The sequence below is a fragment of the Octopus bimaculoides genome, chromosome 25 (genome assembly GCF_001194135.2).
Source record: "Octopus bimaculoides isolate UCB-OBI-ISO-001 chromosome 25, ASM119413v2, whole genome shotgun sequence".
Classification (NCBI taxonomy): domain Eukaryota; kingdom Metazoa; phylum Mollusca; class Cephalopoda; order Octopoda; family Octopodidae; genus Octopus; species Octopus bimaculoides.
The window spans coordinates 34674956-34698312 of record NC_069005.1 but is presented as its reverse complement, the minus strand read 5'-3'; the positions used below and the strand labels follow the sequence as shown (position 1 = coordinate 34698312).

The 23357-nt window shown below is 36.0% G+C and overlaps 1 protein-coding gene and 1 long non-coding RNA gene across 4 annotated transcripts in view; one reads left to right on the top strand and one right to left on the bottom strand.

Moving 5' to 3' along the window:
- Window positions 1–22633, top strand: part of LOC106869067 (ATP-binding cassette sub-family C member 9) — a 38073-nt gene extending 15440 nt beyond the window's left edge. The window contains exons 14-38 of one of the 3 annotated variants that reach the window (XM_014914582.2): window positions 104–199; window positions 543–627; window positions 973–1053; window positions 1476–1613; window positions 1947–2056; window positions 3721–3741; window positions 5318–5341; window positions 7105–7125; window positions 9146–9230; window positions 9569–9656; window positions 11490–11537; window positions 13207–13454; window positions 13794–13960; window positions 14292–14361; window positions 15266–15423; window positions 16278–16370; window positions 16722–16824; window positions 17109–17222; window positions 17864–17981; window positions 18566–18696; window positions 19532–19719; window positions 19917–20020; window positions 20548–20597; window positions 20781–20927; window positions 21320–22633. In XM_014914582.2, coding sequence (XP_014770068.1) covers window positions 104–199; window positions 543–627; window positions 973–1053; window positions 1476–1613; window positions 1947–2056; window positions 3721–3741; window positions 5318–5341; window positions 7105–7125; window positions 9146–9230; window positions 9569–9656; window positions 11490–11537; window positions 13207–13454; window positions 13794–13960; window positions 14292–14361; window positions 15266–15423; window positions 16278–16370; window positions 16722–16824; window positions 17109–17222; window positions 17864–17981; window positions 18566–18696; window positions 19532–19719; window positions 19917–20020; window positions 20548–20597; window positions 20781–20927; window positions 21320–21493 — 2662 coding nt within the window. In that variant the 3' untranslated portion in view covers window positions 21494–22633. The remainder of the gene's footprint in view (window positions 1–103; window positions 200–542; window positions 628–972; window positions 1054–1475; window positions 1614–1946; window positions 2057–3720; window positions 3742–5317; window positions 5342–7104; window positions 7126–9145; window positions 9231–9568; window positions 9657–11489; window positions 11538–13206; window positions 13455–13793; window positions 13961–14291; window positions 14362–15265; window positions 15424–16277; window positions 16371–16721; window positions 16825–17108; window positions 17223–17863; window positions 17982–18565; window positions 18697–19531; window positions 19720–19916; window positions 20021–20547; window positions 20598–20780; window positions 20928–21319) is intronic. The other 2 variants (XM_014914585.2, XM_014914586.2) reach the window with 2 other exon arrangements.
- LOC128250764 (uncharacterized) overlaps window positions 1–23357 on the bottom strand; it is a 41922-nt gene that overhangs the window by 16728 nt on the left and 1837 nt on the right. The window contains exon 2 of the long non-coding RNA XR_008266747.1: window positions 14663–14726. This is a non-coding gene — a long non-coding RNA (uncharacterized LOC128250764). The remainder of the gene's footprint in view (window positions 1–14662; window positions 14727–23357) is intronic.

Genomic DNA, 23357 nt, shown 5'->3' with positions numbered 1-23357 from the left:
ATCCATTCGTAGTCACTAACAGTAAAGTTAACACAACAACCTCTTTCACTAATATCATTCTTAGTTGTTATTATAACTGATCGATTAATCTGTTTCCTTACAGAGCCTGTACATTGGCATATTGTTCGCAACCACCTTGGCTCATGAATGCCACAGTCCAAGAAAACATACTTTTTGGTCAACCATACAATTATAGAAAGTAAGTGTTTCTTGAATATGTTTTATGAAACTCTGTGTGTGTGTGTGTGTGTGTGCTGCAGTGCTGTTTCCTTGCTGTGATTGGCATTTGTGTTTTCCTGCTGCTGAAAGAGACAAGATTGGTACATCAACTTTGGAGAATATGAAATTAAACAACAGTTTGGGATGTATGTTCATCAAAGAAACCGTAAATGATGGAGAAGACCTTCATTATTAAGTACTATGGATAACCATAAGGAATTGAGGACCGAATTGGGTGGCAGTGGCAGTGGTGGTGTGTGTACATAATGTATTGGGTGGTATCTGTGTGTGTGTCTCTATAAAGTATTTGTTACTTATTACAGATATAAAAAAGTACTCCATGCTGTTTCTCTGAACACGGACCTGACTTTGTGGCCGGCCAAAGATCGGACAGAAGTTGGTGAACAGGTAGGTTAACGAGTCAATCCTCTCATTATCGTTATATTTAGAGCTGTACTTTGAGTGTTCAGCCAATGAAGAGATGCTACCATAGAATAATTTGGTCTGTCGAGAGTAGAAAATGGGTCTCCACCAGCGCTAGATTATCCATTAAGCAAAATAAGCACGTGTTTAGGACATTAAGGGAAAGAAGGGGGTACCCTTCCTTCCTTTGATAGTAAATGGTTTACGGCACAAAAGATATTATCAGAAGATAAAGATGATGCAAGTGAGAAGTATGAACTGGCTCAACCAACCAAACAACAACAGCATCACCATTCTAATTACTACTTTTGACTTTGTCTCTATTTTCAGGGTATCTTACTGACAGAGGGTCAGAAACAGCGTATCTCTCTTGCGAGAGCCCTCTATTCCTCAGCAAACACAATTATTATGGTAAGCATAATCTACCCACCTTCTTTACATGGACTCTTCCAGTTATTCCATTTACTGGCTGCTACCATTTCTAGTTTAGGGGGTTAAAGATTGAGTTGAACTTAACAACTCACATCATCATCATCATCAATCCATCTGCAAGTTTAACCCCAGCACCTGGTCCTTGGCTGTTCTTTACAGGTGTCATCTTTGTTGTAAGCATTCTAACAAAATGTCTGGTCTGAAGGTTAAGCCCTCTCCCCCATCCAACTGGTCATGAAAGCTCTAAAAAGGGTCATGGATACTGCCTATCCCCTCCTTTAACTTAAATATTAAAAAAAAAAACACATTGTAGGCCTAAGTCAGTTTCATTTTCCCAAGGGTGGAAATAAAGAAAAGTTGTTTCAAACAAGATTTGAACTTTAAACATGTTTTGTTCCCAGGATGATCCATTCTCCAAGATAGAGCCTCACCTTGGACGCAATGTTTTTGAGGAGGCAGTGGTACGCAGCATGATCAGAAGAAAACGTACAGTTATCCTTGTCTCTCCACAAATTCCTCACATCTACAATGCTTATCAGGTCAGTTCCTTTCACAGACATTGTTTTACATTATTTTTGTTGATGTTACCATGTTGTATAAATGTGTGTGGGTATTTGTTTGGGTGTAACTTATTTATTATTAAATATTAAATATGATATAAATTATTTACATGTTTTTAAGTTACGAAACAATTTGTCGTGAAATTAGAATTTTCTTTAATATATAATGTCATCTAAATATTTCTGTAATTTGTGTCCTCTCTCTCTCTCTCTCTATATATATATATATATATACATATATTTACACACGATAGTAATTTCTAAACCCCCCTCCCCCCACACAATAGTAATACATGTTTTGTTTCTCTGCAGATAATTGTTGTGAATCGTCACCAAATCAAATGTCAGGGAAGATTGAAGGACATAAAGCGTGCTGACCCTGATCTCTATGAAAGCTGGAGAAGGGTACTGAAGGATAACAAGTAAGTGTTAGCCCCTTTACACTCCACATCTGGGTTAGATTATTCTCGTCATGCCTACATTTTATGTTATCCCACTTGATTTTTTTGTATTGTAACAACCATTACGTGTTTGATATTAACCTATTTTATTGTTGTAGAAGCTAAAATAATTGAATGTCATGTTAACCCAGATAATTGATGTGGGGTTAACCCATGAAATCATTAAGTGTTTTATTAACTTCACATAAATGGAGGAGTTGGTCAAACCATATAATGTTTGAATGAAGTGTTAACCCACAATATGTTATCCCTCTCCCACATATTATTACAAGTCTCCCGAGAAGCCTCACATAGTGTTAACCCTCCTTCGTTCCCCGTATAGTTAGCCAACATTAGCCGCCCCTGTCACACATAGACCACTTACGTCTGTTTAGACCAAGTTACCTCCCTTCATCAATATCGAGTAGTCTCCCTTACTCTGTTTGGTGTGTCTTCTACTTTGACATTCACTAATCCCATTTACAGCCATTATATTAATTATGCGATGCACATCTTTAATATTTGTTCAGGGTATATAAAGTAAATGCTAGCCCTCTCCCCAACTTCATGGCCTTCTGTCTATATTTGAACTCGTCGAGATGGCTGCCAGAAATCTGTATTGGAGTCAAATATTTTCTGGTATTTATGTTGTCTGAATAATGTATATATTCTTTTACTTGTTTCAGTCATTTGACTGCGGCCATGCTGGAGCACCGCCTCTAGTCGAACAAATCAACCCCAGGACTTATTCTTTGTAAGCCTAGTATTTATTCTATCGGTTTATTTTGCTGAACCGCTAAGTTACGGGAATGTAACACATTGGCTGTCAAGCAATGGTGGGAGAACAAGCACAGATACACAAATACATACATACATATATATATATATAAATGGGCTTCTTTCAGTTTCTGTCTATCAAATCCACTCATATGGTTTTGGTCAGCCCAAGACTATAGTAGAAGACACTTGGCCTAGGTACCATGCCGGAACCATGTGGTTAGTCCATCTTTATGTTCTGAGTTCAGATTCCACTGAGGTTGACTTTGCTTTTTATCCTTTTGGGGGTCGATGAAATAAGTACCAGTTACACCTTGTGCCTTTAGTAGAAAGTATTATTATTATTATTATTATTATTATTATTATTGGTGGTAGAATTGTTGTTAGTACAACAGGCTTAGTGGCATTTAATCCGACATTTTGTGTTCTGAGCTTGAATCCTGCCAAAGTCTGCCTTGTCGTCCATCCTTCTGCAGACAATAAAATAAGGTACCAGTCGCATACTGGGGTCAATGTCGGTAGTGATAGTAGTGGAGTGGCAGCATTGTTAGACTGTGAGAAAAAAGAAACTACTGTGTGATATTCGTTCTGGTTCTGTACAATGTAAGTTCAAATTCCACTGAGGTTGATTTTGTCTTTCATTCTTTTGGGAGCCAATAAAATAAAGTCCTAGTGAAGAAATGGGGTTGATATAATTGCTTAATCCCTTCATTGATGGAATTGACCATCCCTCTCCTTGTAATTGATGGCCTAAATCCTAAATAATTATCGACATCATCATCATCATTGTCAAGAACACATAAATTATAATAATTAATCAGTTTTACTTTATCTTCTAACTTCCATTATTATATCAATTTTATTTCCAGAAGAACTAATGTGGTTGAAAGGTATTTTTTGATAGATTTTTATATATTGATGTCATGTGGTCATGTCCTTGTCCTGTAGCTGTATACTGTGAGTGTGTGTATGTATGTGATGTAGTAAAATATTGTCAGTATCTGTAGAGTATTGTGTGTGCATGTGTATGTATGTGAGCTGGATGTTGCAAAATACTATGTGTGTGTGTGTGTGTGTGTGTGTGTGATACAGCTTGGTTTTATATATTTCAGAACAAGATCTTGTAGTGAAGTACTCAATACATATTGATATTTTTTCAAAAGTATCAGTAAGTATTGATCAGTAGTGTTATTAGTAGTAGCAAGAGTAGTTTGTCTCTGTCTTGTGCAGTACTGCATGACTGTCTGATAGCATGGTTCCATATGTCTTGTAATAAAGTCATGTCTTCCTTGCAGTACTCTAAATTTCATAATAAGGTACTTTGTATGTTTTATTATGTGGTACTGCATGCCTTATAATGAACTATCATCAGGTTTTTTTTTTGGCATGGTACTCTATATCTTGCAGTGAGGTACTATACTGTCTGTCTTGAGGTACTCTGTACCATGTAGTGCTGCTTGTATGTCTTGTAGTGACGTACCCTATATCTTGTTGTCAATTTTACTTTGTGTTGTGTAATGAAGAACTCTGTATCCTTTTGTAAGGTTCTGCCTGTTTTGTAGTGAGGTACCATCTTTGTTGTTGTGGAATCCTCTATTTATTGTCTACTGAGGTTCTTTCTATGTCATGTACTTGGGTACTCTCTGTGGTGGTGCATGGCTTAGTGGTTAGGGTGTTACACTCATGATTATAAGATTGTGGTTTCAATTTCTGGACTGGGCAAGCAAAAACATTTCATTTCATGTTGTTCCAGTCCCCTCATTTGGCAAAAGTGAGCAATCCTAAAGTGGGCTGGTGTCCCATCTAGGGTGGGTGTATACACCACAGATTCTGGGAAACTGGCCTTGAGCTTATGGCTCAGGAACGACACTTGATCCTTTTTTTCTTTTTTAGGTACTCTCTGTATATTGGGTACTGAGGTACTCTTATATGTCATGTTGTGAAATACTCTCTCTCTCTACGTCTATGGTTTTGCAGCATAGGAATCAAATGAGGAGTACCTTCTAACTATTTCCGGGTCAGTTTCATCTTTTATGACCTGCAGTGGTCTGCTATGGCCTGTCATCACCTCTGATGACCTGCTGTCACTTCTCATTGTGTGCCATGACCTCTCAACATCTCTTTAGTTTGCAATGACTGCCTGTGATCTGTTGTAACCTGTCGTGGTCTTCCGTGCCTTGTCAATACATCTTATCGCTTCGCTTGCTATGACCTCTCAATGTATGTTATGATCTGTCATTCTCAGCTATGACTTTGAAGGTCTTCCTACACTAATGTGGTTGTTGTGTCGGTTGTTGAAACTGAGGATCTGGTCTAAGTACTTGTACAAGAATAAATAATGAAAAACTTAAGAGTCTATTACAACATATCACATGTAGCTATGATTTATTCTAATCACCTTAAATAGCATGTTACAACATGTTAAATATCAGTAATGAAGCTATTGTTTTTATTTTGTTGCCCCAGGAGGAGATCAAGTCTTCCAGAAAGGTATTTTTCTGTTTCCTGTTTCTATTATCTTTTCTGGAATTTTGGTCATTAGTATGTCCTGTTTCACTCATTCTTTCTCTCTCACATACCAACCAGGTATTCACATTTCTTTCTTTCTCTCATGAACCGATCTCTCTCTCTCTCTCTCACACAACCTGAGTATATCTAAGTCACTGGGTTTTACTTCTGTCTTGCATTTTTTGTTATAAATGCTGCTCAATACTCTGGACTGTGCAGTGCATGTATTGGGTGACCTGAGGGGCAGTAGGGCATGCTTTTTGTCTACTTATGTTTAGTATGATATAAACTGAAAAACTGAAATGGCCTGGGGTTGTAACTCTTTGTTGAGGTGTCCACTCTCATATATCACTTTTACACCTCACCCAAAGCATCTGTTATCTTCAATATTCACTCTTTTGTCATATTCATCCATCACTCATTAGTCAATACAAATATTGTGTCATTTCCTTCTTTTGTTGATTCATTGAAGTTTCAGTTTTCACAGATATTTTAGAAACTAATGTAATCACACTTTGATTAATCTATTGATGTCTCTTTCATAACACAGCAAAACAAGAGTGTTACCTGCTGCATGTGATTGGTAACTTTGGAACTATACTTTTTCTTGAGAACAATCTCTTCTTAATGGTCAGACCATAGGTGGTCTTCTAGCATAATGGATGTCCACTTAGTGGTCATCCCTCGTATATGTATGTAATATAATTTTTCTGAATCTTCAGATTTTTCAATATGCTAGGCCACTGGTTTTAAATTGATATTAATTAAATTAATACTCAATTTTTCACCCTTAGTATTTAAATTTATATATATATATATATATATATCTACATTTCTGGTTTTAGTGTCTGGGGTTGTCTCCGTTCATTATCAGTTTGACGGTTTCAGTCTTGTAATCAGAGTTGTATGTCTTGTATTGCCTTAATGAATATATTTTTAGCTGCATCTATAATTGTTTTGGTAAATCTATGTACAGTCATAACAGATACTAATTGTGGCATTGAATTCTGAAAAGTTTGTCTTTGTTTCTCAGGGGAACTTGTTCCATTGTTTTTTTCTTTTTTCTTTTTCTCTTTTTTTTTTGGTTGTAATGCCTAGGAAAGAGTTATTGTAGTTGGTTTGGTAGGGAGTATGTATGTGTACCTTTCAATGTGAGTAGCTGTGTATTCATTCTCATATCCCAGTGAGAGGCAGAAGATGGGAGTGAGTGGGTGCTCGCTGTCCCTACTTTACAAAATTGAGAAGAACCATTTTAAAAGGCTGAAGAGCTATAAATGGACATCTTCTTTACACATGAAGAGACCAGTGACATATAAGATACACACACACACTTTGTTATATGTATGGGTGTACAAAGAAGAGAGAAAAGTATTTAGTAAGCATAAAGTTTAAGCAATTCATTTGGATCTTGAACTCCATCCTGTTGCTACTCAAGATTTCTTGTTTCTCTGAGGTTCTTGAAGTTGTTTTAAATAACAAAACAGTAACAAGAGACTCAATAACAACAGGGAAGGCCAGAACTTTCAGTGAATGAAACTATTTTCATACATACATACATACATACATACATACATATATATATATATATATATATATATATATATATATGTGCATATCTATCTATCTTACATATATACATACAAACATACATATATCCTTATTTATTCTGTTGTGCAACTTTATTCTGAAGAATGTTGGTCAAGTTCTGTTGGGGAATATTTAATCTGTTGATTCTTTGATTTCAGGAGATCCAGTTTGGCTGAGAGGTATTACTTCTGTGAATGCTTTCTTATTCTTATATATATATATATATATGTATGTATATATGTATATATATATATGTATATATGTACTTTTGTGTTCTTTCTGACCAGGTTCTTACCACTATTATTTTTTTTATTATTATTATTATTCTTATTATTGTTAAGGCAGTGAGCCGGTAGAGTTGTTAGCATGCTGGGCAAAATACTTAACGGTATTTCGTCTGACTTTAATGTTCTGAGTTCAAATTCTGCCTAGGTCGACTTTGCCTTTCATCCTTTTGGGTGTCAATAAAATAAGTACCAGTTGAGTACTGGGATCAATGTACCTGATTTACCTACTCCCCACCAAATTTCAGAAAGGATTATTATTATTGTTTTATTTTTTTTTTTTATTATTGTATTGTACGTGCTGTTGTTACTTTTCTTCTCTGTTTCTTCAATGTTGTGTTTTTTTACTAACAACAAACACAACAGCAACAACTGGAAATATTTATAGCTAATTACAAAATAACTGCTAACTCAAATCCACACACACGGCATCAACACAGTAAGAAAACTACAACAAAGAGATGACATGAGCCATACATGAAGAGTGTGCAAATCCCTTAGTCCCCCACCCCACCCAAAGTCCTACTTTCTATCCATTTATTAATGTGATAGGGATTATAACCAAAACATTTGGATGAATGAATGGCTGAAGTTCGATTGTTGATAATTCATAAACCTGAGATAATCACAGTATTGGGGGACAATAAAAATGTGCAAGACCTTAAAATTTAAAGGTTGTATGGGTGTGCAATGGATGGCAAAGCCAACGAGATGACCCTCTTATTTCCCCCTCATAAACAATTCTATAATGCTTTCTCGCCAAACCATTTTGTTCTATATGCCTAATGAATTAAGTAGTCACATGACCATCTAGTCAATATTTCAGCTGTTGTTGTTGTTATTTTTGTAATCACAATACTTTACTCTATTTCTTTCTTTTTTTCTTCTTCTTATTCCTTATCACAGTTATTTTCTATTATTCTACCTTCACCCCATCTTCTTCAAAATATTTTCATACCAAACTTGTGTGATCTTTAATTGCATGTTGTGTCCTTTGAACGTACAGTATTACTATGGCCTATACAGTGTCGTAAGTACAGTGTGAGTCTGTCCCTCAATCATTGTTGTACATTGAGACTGTTATTGTAGAACATTTGTGTGAACCCTAGGCTGAAACTTTGAAACTGTTCCAGGGCAAACAATGATTGTTTCGGGTGACTATCCTCTATGTTGATCTAAAATTTAAACTCGTGCGCACACACACATGTACACTTCAACTCATTTCCTATGTAATCTCTCTGAAGTATCAAAGATCTAAACTCGTTATCAGTTTAAATTGTTTGGAGTATATTTAATAAACCTGTAAGAATGCCATTCACTATATTTTCTTGCTGTTGACAAGAAATTTTCTCCGTGACAAAACACAGTGAGTCATCTTTATTATGGATTTGAATGTGCCTCAAGCATATTTTAATCTTGTAGCAAGTTTGTATTTATCCACATCATTGCTTAGTGTGGTCACCTTGTATTCTAAAGATCTAAGTTTAAAACAGTTTCCAAATAAGATGCTGCCCTTTTAAAACCATATAGCATTCAGATTATTCTATCAAATGTAACATTTATTTATCCACATGTTTTTGAATTTATCCAGCATTATCTTGTAACTTTGAGATTTCAATTGTGTGATTGAATATTTTTTAGAACTAGCATTGTAGGGTAGGTGAGAGAGACTGGATCTGGCCAGTTTGACCATAAAACAGGAAGAATATTTGGGTCAGTTTAAATGCTGAAGAGTTGATTTCTGACATGCTGAATGGGTTTAGATCTACAAAGAGATACCTTAGGGGACAATGTAATACATTTGGAAGACAGTATGGCCAACATCGAAACAGAGAGTAGAACGCATTTATTATTTATTTATATATGCAAGGTGTAGTTTATATTTTATTGGTGTGGTATTTTTGTTAACTTCCAGGCAGGATATTGACCATGAGTTTGACAAGCACCGGCGAACTAGTTTTGACCATATCTCTGAACCAGTACACAAGCTGTCTATACAGGTATGTTGTCTCCAATCATTTTGTGTGTGTGTTCATATATATTGACATGAAGAAAGCTATGAAAAGGGACAGCAGTGGCTACAGGTGAGAAGTGTGCTGAGCCTTCTCTGAGTGGATTCACATTTACTTTTAAAGGCATGAGTTAATGTGGAGTCTCTATATAGTTGCTCAATCTGCAAGAAATAGTAGCTAAGTCTTCCTTAACATTTTATAATATTAAAAAAAGGACACATTTAAGGTCATCTTTAGTCGTAGGTTCACTGAACTTGCAAATGAATTTCCTGTGTGTTGTGTGTTTAAACCCCTGTATATTACTGGTATATATATTTGTGTTTCAGTCAAACCTTGGGATACCAATTAGTCGTCAGGTATCACAGATGTCTGTAATGACAGAAAATAGTCTTGAGGATGATGGATTGGAAGAAGGTAAGTATCTTGTCTAACATTAAAGTCACAATTATATGTGTGTGTATATCTGGTTGTGGTGTTATGATGGTAGGATGTAGTATAATGTGAGTGCTGTTTATCCCCCACTAATCCCACCCCTTAATCCAACAAATGATACAAAAATGTGATCTAACTGTGACCGTTTTGTCTTTTATTCAGCCACAATGTATCTTGGCACTACAACATCTAATGTGTTTCAAGATAGTTGACTGTGATCTGAGGGAGATTTGGCTCCTGCTTCCAGGTAGTTGAGTGGCCACATAGATGTTTCATCGCTGAGTTGGTGTGACACATCTGTAGACGGAGTCACTAATGTTGTCTGGAACACCCTACACTAACAACATCTTGAATATATAATGTGTGTGTGTGTGTGTGCTAGATGTGATCTGAATTATTTTACAGTTCCAGACCCTAAAGCAGTGTTTCTTAAACCTTTTGTGCCAAATTGCAATATTGCCTACCTATTGGCCAAAAAATGCTCCATCGCCCACCTGGGTAAAAAAACTTGTGATATATTCTACCTGTATTTGAAGACACATGGCTCAGTGGTTAGAGTGTCAGGCTCACAATCATGAGGTAGTGAGTTCAATTCCTAGACCGGGTTGTATATTGTACTCTTGAGCAAGACACTTTATTTCACTTTGCTCCAGTTCACTCAGCTGTAAAAATGCGATGCGATATCACTGGTGCCAAGCTGTATCGCTCTTTGTCATTCCCTTGGATAACATTGGTGGTGTGGAGAGGGTGGGTTGGTATGCATGGGCTACTGCTGGTCTTCCAGAAACAACCTTGCTTGGACTTGTGCCTTGGAGGGGAACTTTCTAGGTGCCATTCCATGGTCATTCATGACTAAAGGAGGTGGGAGTTTTTACTCTTTACTGTTACCTATTTGAAGAAATATGGTACTGCCATACACCACACGCACACTTCATGGAGACTATATATTTTTAGAATATGATTTTATTTGATTTTCATGTATTTTCTGCAGAAAACAGTTTAATGTTTTAAGTCTGATGTAGAAACGCTAAATATTTTTTTTAGCAATTTCAGCTGTATGCTTGTATGTTTGTTTGTATGGCTGTATGTAGATTTGTATATACCTGTGTTCTGTGTCTGTGTGTATGGGTCCACATGCATGTTTATTTCTGGTTTCTATATTTGCATGAACACAATCATCATCTGTGAATGTTTCCCTGTGTTTGCATGTGTTTTGTGCAAGCATAATGAATGCCTTTATGCATGCACCCATGTCTTTGTCGACTCTTTTATACAATAAACCAATTTCCAAGGACTTAGTCAGAACGAGAAAGCTGACCGTCCACCTGTCAGCAGTTCCTTCTTTGCTACAGTGACGAGAAAGCTAGAGTTTCGTTTTTAAAGTATTTATTGTGTAACAATTACAGCATTGTTGTCAGTGTCATGGCAGTTATTTAAAGTTCATTTATATTTTTGAGAGAATTGAGGGTATGTGTGTCTGTGGAGCACTCAGCCATTTGCATGTTAATTTCATTAGCAGGCTGCTCTGTTGATTGGATCCACTGGAACACTCATTGTCCTAACTGATGGACTGCTAGTTTATATATATATATAAATAATATTGTGTGTATATATTATGTATATAAATAATGTTGTGTGTATATATTATGTATATAGTGAGCATTTTTAAAGAGGGGAGAGGGGTGACCAGAACCAGAATTGTTTAGCAGAAACAGTTAATTCTGTAAATGGAATCTTGTTATGAGGTAAGTTAATGCCCGTATTTACTACCGAACGGTTGGACTGTATCACTTCTAAACTGTCACCTTTTTTCAGATGATTTACTTCCCCTTGATGACTACACAAAGGAGACATGTTATGAACGTAAAGTATTCTGCACTGGCTCCTCCTACCCTCCCCTCCTCGCTATTGTTACCACTGCTACTATCACTACTATTACTGGTAGTCAATATAAATATGTAGTATTTTTCATGTAGTACACTGTAGAAGAGTTGCAAGTGATGCACCGTCCTGTATTGTATACCACATGTTAAATCTCTGCTTAAACACTTATGCAAAACTAATGCACCTTCTTCTTTTCTGCCACATTAATGCATATCACACACACACACACGTGCTATTTATTCTCTTTCAGAATATTAACGCTCTTTAGTTGTCCCTCTCTTATGGACACTAGTAGAGTTGACAAACTTGTCTGTCTGGAAAGAAACATTACATTTCTGGTCGGAAGAGATGTCTTTTTCCCAGTGTTTAAATAATACAACTGAACCGAAGGGAAAAAAAAAAAGAACTTGTCTCAGAGGAATCAGATGCAATGTGCAAGAGTGAAGATTGAGCTGGTCTGAATATAAGGAGAAGGTTGACAGTTGATTCAGAGCTGTAGATTTTACACACACACACACACACACACACAGTAATTTCAGAGAAGTGGGTAAGTTGATTACATTGACCCCCCCCCCCTCCAGTACTCAGCTGGTACTTACTTTATTGACCCTGAAAGGACGAAAGGCAAAGTTGGCTTTGCCAGAATTTGAACTTGGAATGTAAAGACGGATGGAATGCTGCTAAGCATTTTGCCCAGCATGTGGTTGTAGTTGCGGTTACAGAGTCAGGAAACCCGTTTCTCCTTAGTTCTACTCTTCCACCTGTTCTTTATCAATTGTTTACCTGAGACATGCACCTGACCAAAGTAGCAACTTAAGAAGATGAATCCTAAATGATTTCATTTTAAAGAATGTAATGGATCTGTTCTGACAACTTATTAATTACAAATCAAAATTAACAAGAGCACTTAGAGAGCGCAAATCCCCGCCAAGGCAACACCAATGTCCTCTCAACAATTAGCCGGAGATGATTTTTAAAATAAGAATATCTGAAATAAACTTCACTGCTCTCACAAACGGGAATACTAAAAATGAATGCAGCTGCTCTCAAAAATTAAGTAAAAAAAGTGGTAAAATAATCCAGAATCCTTGTCCGGTACCGGATTGATCCCAAGATCTAATCAGTTCATGCCAATCCCAAGGCCAAACATCCCTGAAAATTTCATCCGATTCCATCCAGTGGTTCTTGAGATATTTTGTCCACAGACAAACAAACAAATGCGACTGCAAACAATACATCTGCCTTCGCTAAGGCGAAGGTGATAATAAATCCACCATTGCTGCTGTGTTACAAAGGAGAATCTGTGTGGATTCATTTCTCTCAATCTGCAATTCTTTTACAGAATATCTCTAAGATTTCTCTGTAATCTTTAATGTTTCTTTCTTTCTCTCTAAATATTTTGGAAAAGTATTTTCTGGAATTAATTTTGATATTGATATAATATTGAAGGTTAACTCATAATTTGTGTACACATGTGTGTAGATAGTCTGTTTGTTTATGCATGTATGTATGTATGTATGTGTATACATACACACATGGTTTGCATGTAATGGAAAAGTAAAAGTAAGTATTACTAAAAAAAAAGCTATTTATGTAATGTGTGTGTGTGTGTATATGATGATGATGATGTCTGTTTGTTATCTGATAGAGGACAATGAAGAAGAAGAAAGTCCATCATTAAAACTGGATCTGCGTGACCTTGGTTCAATCTCCACTGGCATGTGTTTTGAATTCCTGAAACTCTGCTCCTCTTCACTGGTTCTATTATTGGTGATACTCCTTTTGTGCAAACACACTTTAATCGTCACCTCTGATCTTTGGCTTGCTAACTGGATGTACTCAAAACACTCTGTGCATTATGAAATACATCAGAATAATTCCATCACCAGTCCAAAGGTAGGTGGTTTTTTTGTTTTTCTCTTTTCACCTTTCAATCATGTGTACATCATGTGGCACTGGCACTTGCAAAAGACATGCCTGTATGTATGGATGACCATGATTCTTCTTAACTGGACACATCTTCTCAAGTTCAGCAAATCACCTCAACTCCTGGTCCCATGTCATTTCCTCAGTGAGGCCCAGTGTCTCAAGAGCCTTTCACACCACTTCATCCCACTTCTTGGGTCTATCCCTTTCACACTAAATATAAATTTGATTTCTGGTGACAATCTTCTACAGTCTAATCACACATAAAATGTAACAATGTTGATCCTTTGTTTTCTTCTCTGTCTGCAGCTCACACCTGTCAACCACACCTACTATATTGGTTTATATATGGTCATCTGTTTAAGCTGTGTGGCAGTCACAGTGTTGACTGGTCTATTACTAAAGTTCACTACAGTGAGAGGAGCTGACCGACTTCATCAGAAGATGCTTCACTATTTGACCAGTTTACCTGTGATGTAAGTGAAACAGTTTTGATAGATAGCTTTTTAGTTCCTGTGAGCAGGAGCTGTTGTAGTTGCAGTATAAAAGGCAGCGAGAGGATATAGTGTATCCGTGTGATTGTGGTGTGTTGGTGAGTGAAGGTTTGACAAGTATATGTTATGGGCCTATATGCCTACTGTATGTATGTTTGGATATTAAGTAGGCCAGGGGGAAATCCATGTCTTAAAAGTATAAACTAAGGCTTGTAGCATGTGCTAAGTGTATCTTGACCAGAACTGATTGATGTTACCTGTTAACTACAACATTCAATAAGTGAGTGCTTGACTGTTTTATTTTCTGTTTCAGTCACTTTGAGTCAACACCACCTGCCACTATTCTCAATACATTCTCAGCCGACAGTCGTATTGTTGACCAGGTAAGTTCAATGTTTTGAGTGTCTGTGGTGTTGGTCAGCTGAGCATGCCTCCACTCACTTCTCTCTCTCCCTCAGCATTGGTGCCATGGGAAGCGGTTGGTGTTCCGAACCTTATCTACGTCTGCACCTTGGAAAGGGTCATTCTAGTTATAGATCCATTTTCTCACAAGATATGCAGAGGCACTGGGTAATATGTGTTTGTGATTATGTTTACATCTGTATGTATGCACGCGTACAGCAGAAAGTTGTCATTTCTGCTTGAGATTGCGTGGGTAAAAAAATATGTTGTTTATGTACTTACGTTTCTGGTGAATATTTCATGCAATAACTGTGCTCTTGAAATAATGGAATGAAAACTTTCTTATCTGTAAAACAAAAAATGGTAAGCAATGAAGATCATCTGGTTATAATAAAATACTGTGGTCAAAAATGACATTACCTCTCCAACCTGTCCACTACAGCAAAATGGATGCAAAATGAAGAAAATGAACATTTGCTTCTCTCTATAGGCATTGACCGCAAAGCACTTGAGAGATTTTTGTATTCATCCATCCATTCAGATTCCAGTGGAATAAGTAACTTATTTATTGGGATATAAGTAACAACTGGCATCAGGAAGGGAATCTGGCCATAGAATACTGCATTGATATGTCTCTCTTTGTGTATGTCTGCGTGTTCATTATATCAAAATTGAGTCTACTCAGAGTTTTGCCCTGGACTGAAGGAGTAGATGTCCTGTTTGTGCTTGATCAAGAGCATCTTTTCAGTACACTGATTGTATACTCACACACACACATATGCTTTTAATCATTTCAGCCATGTAGCTGTGGTCATGCTAGAGCACCACCATAATTTTGTACTTTTACATACCATTTTATATCCACTTCTATCCTGTTTATTTCAGATCCTACCAACAACCATAGAGTTATTGTTGAGGTTCTTACTACAAGCAATCATAGTGTTGGTCATCTGTTCTATAGCCATGCCCTATTTTGTACTGGCCACTGTTCCTATAATAATACTCTTTTATCTGCTCTTCAAATTTTACCGACCTTCCATCAGGTTAGTCTTTTCCTGTTTTCTTAATGCTTTCCTGTCAAACAAGGCTTGTTTATGCATGGTAGATGCTTGTGTGTGTGTGTGTGTGTTTGTGTGTATGTATAGGAACGGACTACATTAAATTAAAAGTGGCTTTCCATAAGTTTTGCTCTCTGTATTTGCTGAATAATTAATGTACTTGACAGACTTTATAGTAAAAAAATAGGAGTGACTATTTTGCAAACAAGTTTTTTGTAAATATAAAGCGAAGAGGAAACATGAAGAGTAGAGGAAATGTGAAATAGTGAAAGTGGATGGAGTACGGCTAAAGTGTTCGATGTACAATTAAGAATAATAGAGAAAGATGGAAGGCGGACGTTAAACGATGATGATGATGATGATGATGAATGTTGTTTACATCACTAGGGATAGAAACAAGAGTTCCTTTTGCACCAAAAGTCAATATGAGAGTTTCTCTTGTAGTATTTATTGCTCTATAGTTTATTGTAACAGGACATCCTTGTTTAAGTAAAGATAAATATTACCTCTCAGTATCTATAGGAAAACAAACGTTAAGACAAGGCAAACATCTCGAGTCATATACATTATTATTATTGGAAAAAAATTCAGTCTTACAGCTGTTTCTGGGTTATTCCGTCAGCAGAGACAAATGGGGAAAATGAGAAGGGTATAGATTATTGTATATATGTGATATCATACTCCCATACCCACAGTTTACACAGGTAGAGTAGAATATACTTTGTCAGCAAAGTAGAGTGTAACTGACACACACAAACCAACGTGTGTGGAGTTGGTAAAGTATTCTAGTTTTCATTAATCTACTCTCTACAGCAAATTATTTCTCTTCTATTTTATAGACAGCTCAATCGTCTTCAGAATCTTACCAAACTGCCTCTTTTTAACCATTTCTCAGAAATTCTTAGTGGACTTCGGACAATTAGAGCTTACAGGTATATTGAATGTTTTCCATTATTCATTTTTGTCACAACTAATTTAATTTATCAGCTTATTACTAATTTTTTATTTAATTAATTAGTTATTTCGCCAGTCCTTTACCATTCATATATCAAAATACATGATCATAACCTGTATTTTTCTTGAAGTGGAATAACAAGGTAAGTTAGCTCTCCTCTCAAAAACCTAAAAATTACTGAAGTCAAATTAGGGAGAGTGGTGTAAATGATTATGCAACGGTAATTAAAACTAAAAATTAGTTGAGTCCCTAATTTTTAGTATCTCAGTGTCAAACAACTGATAGAACACATGACTTGTAGTTGCCTGTTTTTAAATTCTATTTTCAGGGTACAGTACTGGTTTACTGGTTATGTCACCCATGCAATAAACGTATTCAATGTTGTCTTCCTGTACATTCATGCTGTGAATCGGTGGTTAGCCATACGTTTGGTAAGTGTTACTCTTTCTAATTTCAACATTAGGCCAGCAATTTTTGTGGGTTGGGGGCATAAGTGAATCAAGTTGACCCCAGCCTTAACTGATCTTTTACTTTATTAAATCTAAGAATGTAAAGTGTCTGAACAACTGTCTCAATGTATCTTTGCCATGGTGCTAACAATTCTGCCAGTCGATCACATTCAGCAGTTGTAATAACAATGGTTATAAGCTTCCCAGAATAATGTTTCTGTCCACTTAAATGGTTAACTTGTTCTAACAAGAACTTCTTATTGCAGGATTTCCTTGGATGCCTTATTTTATTACTGGCATCACTTGGTAGCTTGGCTTTCTCCATCCAAAACGAAGAAAATGGCACATTAGTTGGACTCTGTATGTTGAATGTTCTCATGGTAAGTAGAATTTGAGGATTTCTTCATGTTTTGGTAGAATCACAGGCTCACATTTCCTTTGTTAGTTTTGCTGACCCCTACAAGTCGTCTCTGAAATTCCCCTTCCAGCTGGACTGGTCAGCTCTTATATATTTCTGATAAACAATACCTGCATTGGAGAATTGTGTAACTGATTCACATATGCAACACTGGCATCCAGTTTCTGATTGAATAATTAAAAAGGGATTTAATATCAGATTTCCAATATTAACCTCTTGCATTCTGACTGGATAGTGATGCAGGGAATGAAATATTAGTTCTTAGAGAAATCTTAAACTTTTCACTGACCAAAATACAAAACATCACTGTCTATTCTGAATGTAAATTGGAAATCAGAAACAATGTGACTGATGTCATTATGATGCCCAACATTAATCTGGAGATAAATGCTGGAATTTTCAGGGCAGCTGAGCCAATACTCTTCTGTAAAACCTTTATATACGACCTGTATAATATATATACATGCTAATTCATATTTCTTTGGTTCTCTTCTTGAGTAGAGAAATTTCTTGGATGGTTTTATCATTATTTTACTGTACATCTGTGAAGTAATATTGATGTATTTTTCCCTCATTGCACTGTAGAATTTTTATCTATTTCAGATGCCAATTTATGTGAACATGATAGCACGTCATGCAACAGAACTAGAGAACAACATCTCGTCTTTAGAGAGGGTTGTGGAATATGCTTGTGAGACACCACCTTCAGTAGATCCACCAGGTGTGTCATCATTTTTACTGTCTGTTTGAAAATTTATTGAAGTCTTGTACCATTGATTGCCATCCTACAGCTCTATACATTGCTGCTGGTAATGTCTTGAAATGTTTGGCAAGTCTCTGCTTGAATTAATGTCAGAGTTTCTAAGTAGCTCTGGAACCTGATCAGTGCTTCAACATAACGGTCAGATCTCATTTCAGTAATTCCAAACTGTCTGTACATATTTAATGTTCAATTTAATGCCTGACAATAAAGACAAGATGGACGTAGACAGTGAAAAATAGTAATTTCTAACTCATTCATAGACAAACAATTCGGAAAAGAGAACAGTGAATTATATCAATCTGCAGTTATTTTATTGACCCCGGAAGAATGATGATTACAGTGAACATGAGATGGATTTGAACTCAGAATGCAAAAGTGTGCTGATCATTTTCTCTCCCTAAATTATTGTTTGTAAAGTAGAAATGCTATTTTAACTATATTTAGCCAAACAAATAGAGTAATTATGTATTTTTTTAAAATTACAGTTCTTCATTCTTGCCTTCATTCTAAAATGTTATTTTGCTTTTGTCTTTATATTACAGATTGCATTGAGGTCCCTGAGTCTTGGCCAGATGTTGGTGACATTGAATTTCAACACATTGCCTTAAACTATGATCCTGAACAGAGCCCCGTCGTTATGGATGCCACTTTTACTATAAAAGATGCGGAAAAGGTAACAAATCTTGTTGTTTGTGATGGTAATGGTAGAGGTGGTTAATTGCAGACTTACACTGTGGTAATAACTGATCATATTTTTGGGAGTGATCCCTTTCCATACATCTAGCAAAAACTGGTAGAGAAGGACTTACTATAAAGATGGTGGATAGCTTAAAGCTTTGTTTGGTAATATTGTGGGATATGATATATATATATATATTCCTGGTCAAACATACTTTTGATCAAAAACATTCCACCTGCAACCATCTGTCTTTTCTTTTCAGAAACAATGTATGTCTTGATGGTAATGTGTCATTTCAAGAAGATTATATGACCATATCTGTGAGGGTGTGTGACCCAGTGGTTAGGGTGTTGCACTTACAATTGCTAGATAGTGGGTTCGATTCCCGGATTGGGAACACTTCATTTCATATTGCTCTAGTCTATACAACAGTAAATGAATAACCCCATGATGGACGAGCCTTCCGATCACGAGGAATGTTGGCCCATTCACCTAGCAAGCAGGGTGGCATAATTCGAAAGCTAAAACAAAGTGCAAAGTGCATTGTGACCAGTGATGTATAACAACATTTGATAATCTGGTCAGTCACATGATCATGTGACATTACCCTACCAAGCTGGTCACGTGACCACACAGCAGCTCTTTTGTTTGTTTGTGTATGTTATGTAAAGGTGGAGTGATGCTGAAGATGCTGATGGTTATATTTAGTAATGTTAATGTTGTGATGATGATTAGTCTAGAGGTGGTTAGTCAGGGTGACAGTGGTTGTTTGTATTCCTTCTGTTGCTGCCAGTTACACAGCAGTTTGTTGTTTTTTCTATATTTCAAGGTGGCCTTCTGTGGACATGCTGGGAGTGGGCGATCATCTCTCATCTTATCCTTATTCAAGATGATCCATGTACATGAAGGAAAGATCTTGATAAACTATCAGGACATATCAGTTGTGCCGTCCCAAGTTCTGAGATCTCGTCTTTCCATTGTACCCCACGACCCAATCATGTTTGACGGAACAGTCAGGTGAGTTTCTCATTCATCATTTCAAATCTAGATTATTCCAAACTCAACAAGCATTATCAAATTTTATTAAAATATCTGTTTGAACAACTTGTGTAAATCTATGAATTTGTATATCAAGTGAACCTGTATTAAACTAAAACCAAGCAAACATAAAGAGAGTTAGTTAATGCTGATGCCAGAAATGTTTTGTTTTTCAGGTTCAATCTTGATCCAGAAGGCATATATAAAGATCCAGAGATTTGGGAAGCTTTGAATGCAGTTCAAATGAAAAGCACAGTTCAAGAGCTTCCCCATAAACTGGGTATGTTGATAGAGATGTTGTATTTTTAGGATTGCCTTTGCTTGACTCTTCAATAATGCTGATCACACACACCTTCCTTTTGTTATATATAATGTCAAACTGACCTTCATAGGTAAACTCCAAACTGATCTTACATGTACTTTCAACAGCTGATTAACTTGCTTAAGCTCTCTGAGAAGACATTTTAAACTACTTTGACACTTAAATATGCTGATTGAATGTAACACAGTCTGGAGGGTTTCCTGTTACTTGTCTCAGTCAGCAGTTCGTTACTCAGAGGAATCTCATTAATTTGGACATTAAGCCAAAGGTAGACAGGGAAGCTTACATCTGCTGTTGTTGTTTAGCCCCAGGTCAACCTTTATTCTAGCTTACAGCATAATCTGTGTTATCTCAAACACTTATCTCCAGCCTCTAAACTGTGTTACCCTAAACACTGTCAGATGTAGCTTGTAATTTGTGTTACCCCAAACAGTTGAAATTATCGTTTATATGGTTATTTTTACCAGTGATATTTCTCTCCACAGAAACTGTTGTCCTCCATGAAGGCAAGGAATTTACTATTGGACAGAGACAGGTGAGATTTTCAGATGTTTTAATTGTTCAGTTCCTTTAGCCAATGTTTATTACATGAAGGTGTTAGATTAAATAATTGACCACAAGATCGCATGTTCAAAACCAACCTTGTACAGTCATTGTGTTTGATTCCTCATTATACGGGTGACTTAAATATATGTAATCCTTGTTTTTTTTTTTATAGCTTTTCTGTTTTGCTCGAGCTTATATGAGAGACAGTAAAATAGTTATAGTGGAGCAGGAACACACCAACGATGATGCCTTGATGGAGGAAACCATTCAGGACCTCATCCGCACTGTGTTCAGGGATTCCACCGTTCTTGTGACTTTGGTGAGTGCACTTTATTTTCAAATCCTGAATCTATTAAAGGATTGAATGAACATAAATTTATTTTAAAACCAATCATTTAAACATATATTCATTGAAATAACTCAGATTTCCTAAGCACATATGCAAGTGCCTCCTACATTGTGCATGTGTATGTGTGTGTGTGTCTAGATTTGGAGGCATTGTGTATAGCTTGACAAGTATTTCTTCAAACCACAGCTACATTGTGGATAGGGTTATATTGCATAAGGTGATGTGTAGTGTTGCATTGTGGGAACACTGTGTGTGTGTGTGTGTTGGTTATGTTGTTTAAGGTGTGTGTGTGGTGTATTATGGTAAGATGTCTTTTGATTCTTAATTCTGTCATTATATCCAATGTTTTCTTTACTTTCCAGCATCATCTGACTCATCTAAATGATTATGACCGTGTTATGGTATTAGACCAAGGTAGAATTGTGGAATTTGATAAAGCTTCTCAATTATTAATGAATGAAAACAGCATGTTAACAGCATTAGTACGAGAAAGCCAGCTGAAACGGCCCAACAAAGTAGTCATCACGGTTTCTTGAACCATTCACATCATAATCACTGGTTAACATTCATCTTTATATTACAGATGTGCTCAGAAGATTCTGGTTACAACCATCTGCATATCATTCAGATAATGAATCTAAAACTACTTTGAAAACACTATTAAAGATTTTAAACAATCCAGATTTAGATTCATTAGATTATATTGTATATGTAGGTGTTTTTTTTATTTGAATTTGAATGTATAGACATACATTACACACACACACAGACATTATTTAACATTATAAATGTAAGATTGTATATTTCTGCATATAGGTGTATATACGTTTTTATATGGAAAGTATATGTATGCACACACACACACACACACATAACACAAGCACATGCACACACACACAAACATACACAAATCAATACCAAATTTACACAGACATATTAATTGAAATTTTGCTATTTTCATCACCATCATCAATGTCTACACTTTTGTAAATTTGAATCCGACAGAAACCCAAGTATTGGACTTGATGTCTTTTTGTTTTTTAAAAAGTAGAATGTAAAAATAAAAAAATAAAAACTATCAGCTAATAAACTGCCATTTCTCTACTCAGCTGATTGATTCTACAGTATTTTTTGTACAAGAAACACAAGTTATTTTTCATACAGACAAAAATTTCTTTCCAAAACATCTTAAAAGCTAATCTAGGACCTATAATCAATTAAAACATATTCTTTTTTTTATCCTACAATGGTGTTAACACTAACATATTTGTATAACTGTTTGTTGTTCCTTTATTTTAGCAACATGAGACTTTGTACAGGAGTTGTTTTGTATTTTGGAATCCGGAAGAGCTCACCCAAGAAAAAATAAAACTTTGAAATAAACACACACACACTTAAAAAAATATATATACGTGTAGGTATATATATATATATACATACATACACGCACACACACACTCATTTATCAGCGTTTTATGTCCACTTTTCCATGCTGGCATGGGTTGGACATTTTCTGTGTGGAAGTGTTTTTCAGCTGGATGCCTCTCCTGTCACCAACTATTTTAGTTGCCTCTTACAACATGCAGCGATGCAGTGAGCCTCTTCCAAAACGAGGCCACACAGACACACACATATGTGCTTAAATAAAAATTTGTTGATGTTGTTTTCTAATAGAATTTGATGATTTTAATATTAGTTTCTTTTAATGACTAAATACAATTTGGATTTAATTGAAGAAGAAACAAGCAGTTGTGACACTCGAATGTTTTCCAATACCATTAATATCCAGAGTAACATTACATCTTGGTTCTCATAAGTCAATGAGTACTATTACAATTATCAGTATTTTGTTGTTGTTGTTGCTTAGCCCTAGGCCATTCCCTGGTCAAGCAGACTAACGATCATGCTGTTCCGACCATAACTATCCCTCCTAAATTATCTCAAATAACAACAAAGGAAAATGAAGGGCCAGCTTTTCCCATGCTCTAGATTACACCAATATTTTCTAGTTATAGAATAAAGTAAGAAATTATTAGGTTGTTCCGAAAATGATGGTCAATTCTAGAAACAATTTTGTTCTGGAAAAATTCACTGTAGAAATGTTTTGATTAGTCAAAGTATGAGCCGTGAACATCTCTGCATCTCTGCCATCGGTCAACGAGATTCTTTATGCCTTGTTGATAAAAACTTATTGGCTTTGATGCTAAGAAATCTCTGAAAGCTGAACCCACTTTTGGTTTGGACCTGAAAGTTTTATCACTTAAAATTGTGTTTAGATGCTTAAAAAATGGTTCAAGCAGTTTCGTTTATTTTTCTTGCATGAGTTCAGTTTGTATATGGACAAAGGTTAAAAATTTTCAGCCAATTCTTATATTTAGGAAGCTTGAACTCATGCAAGAA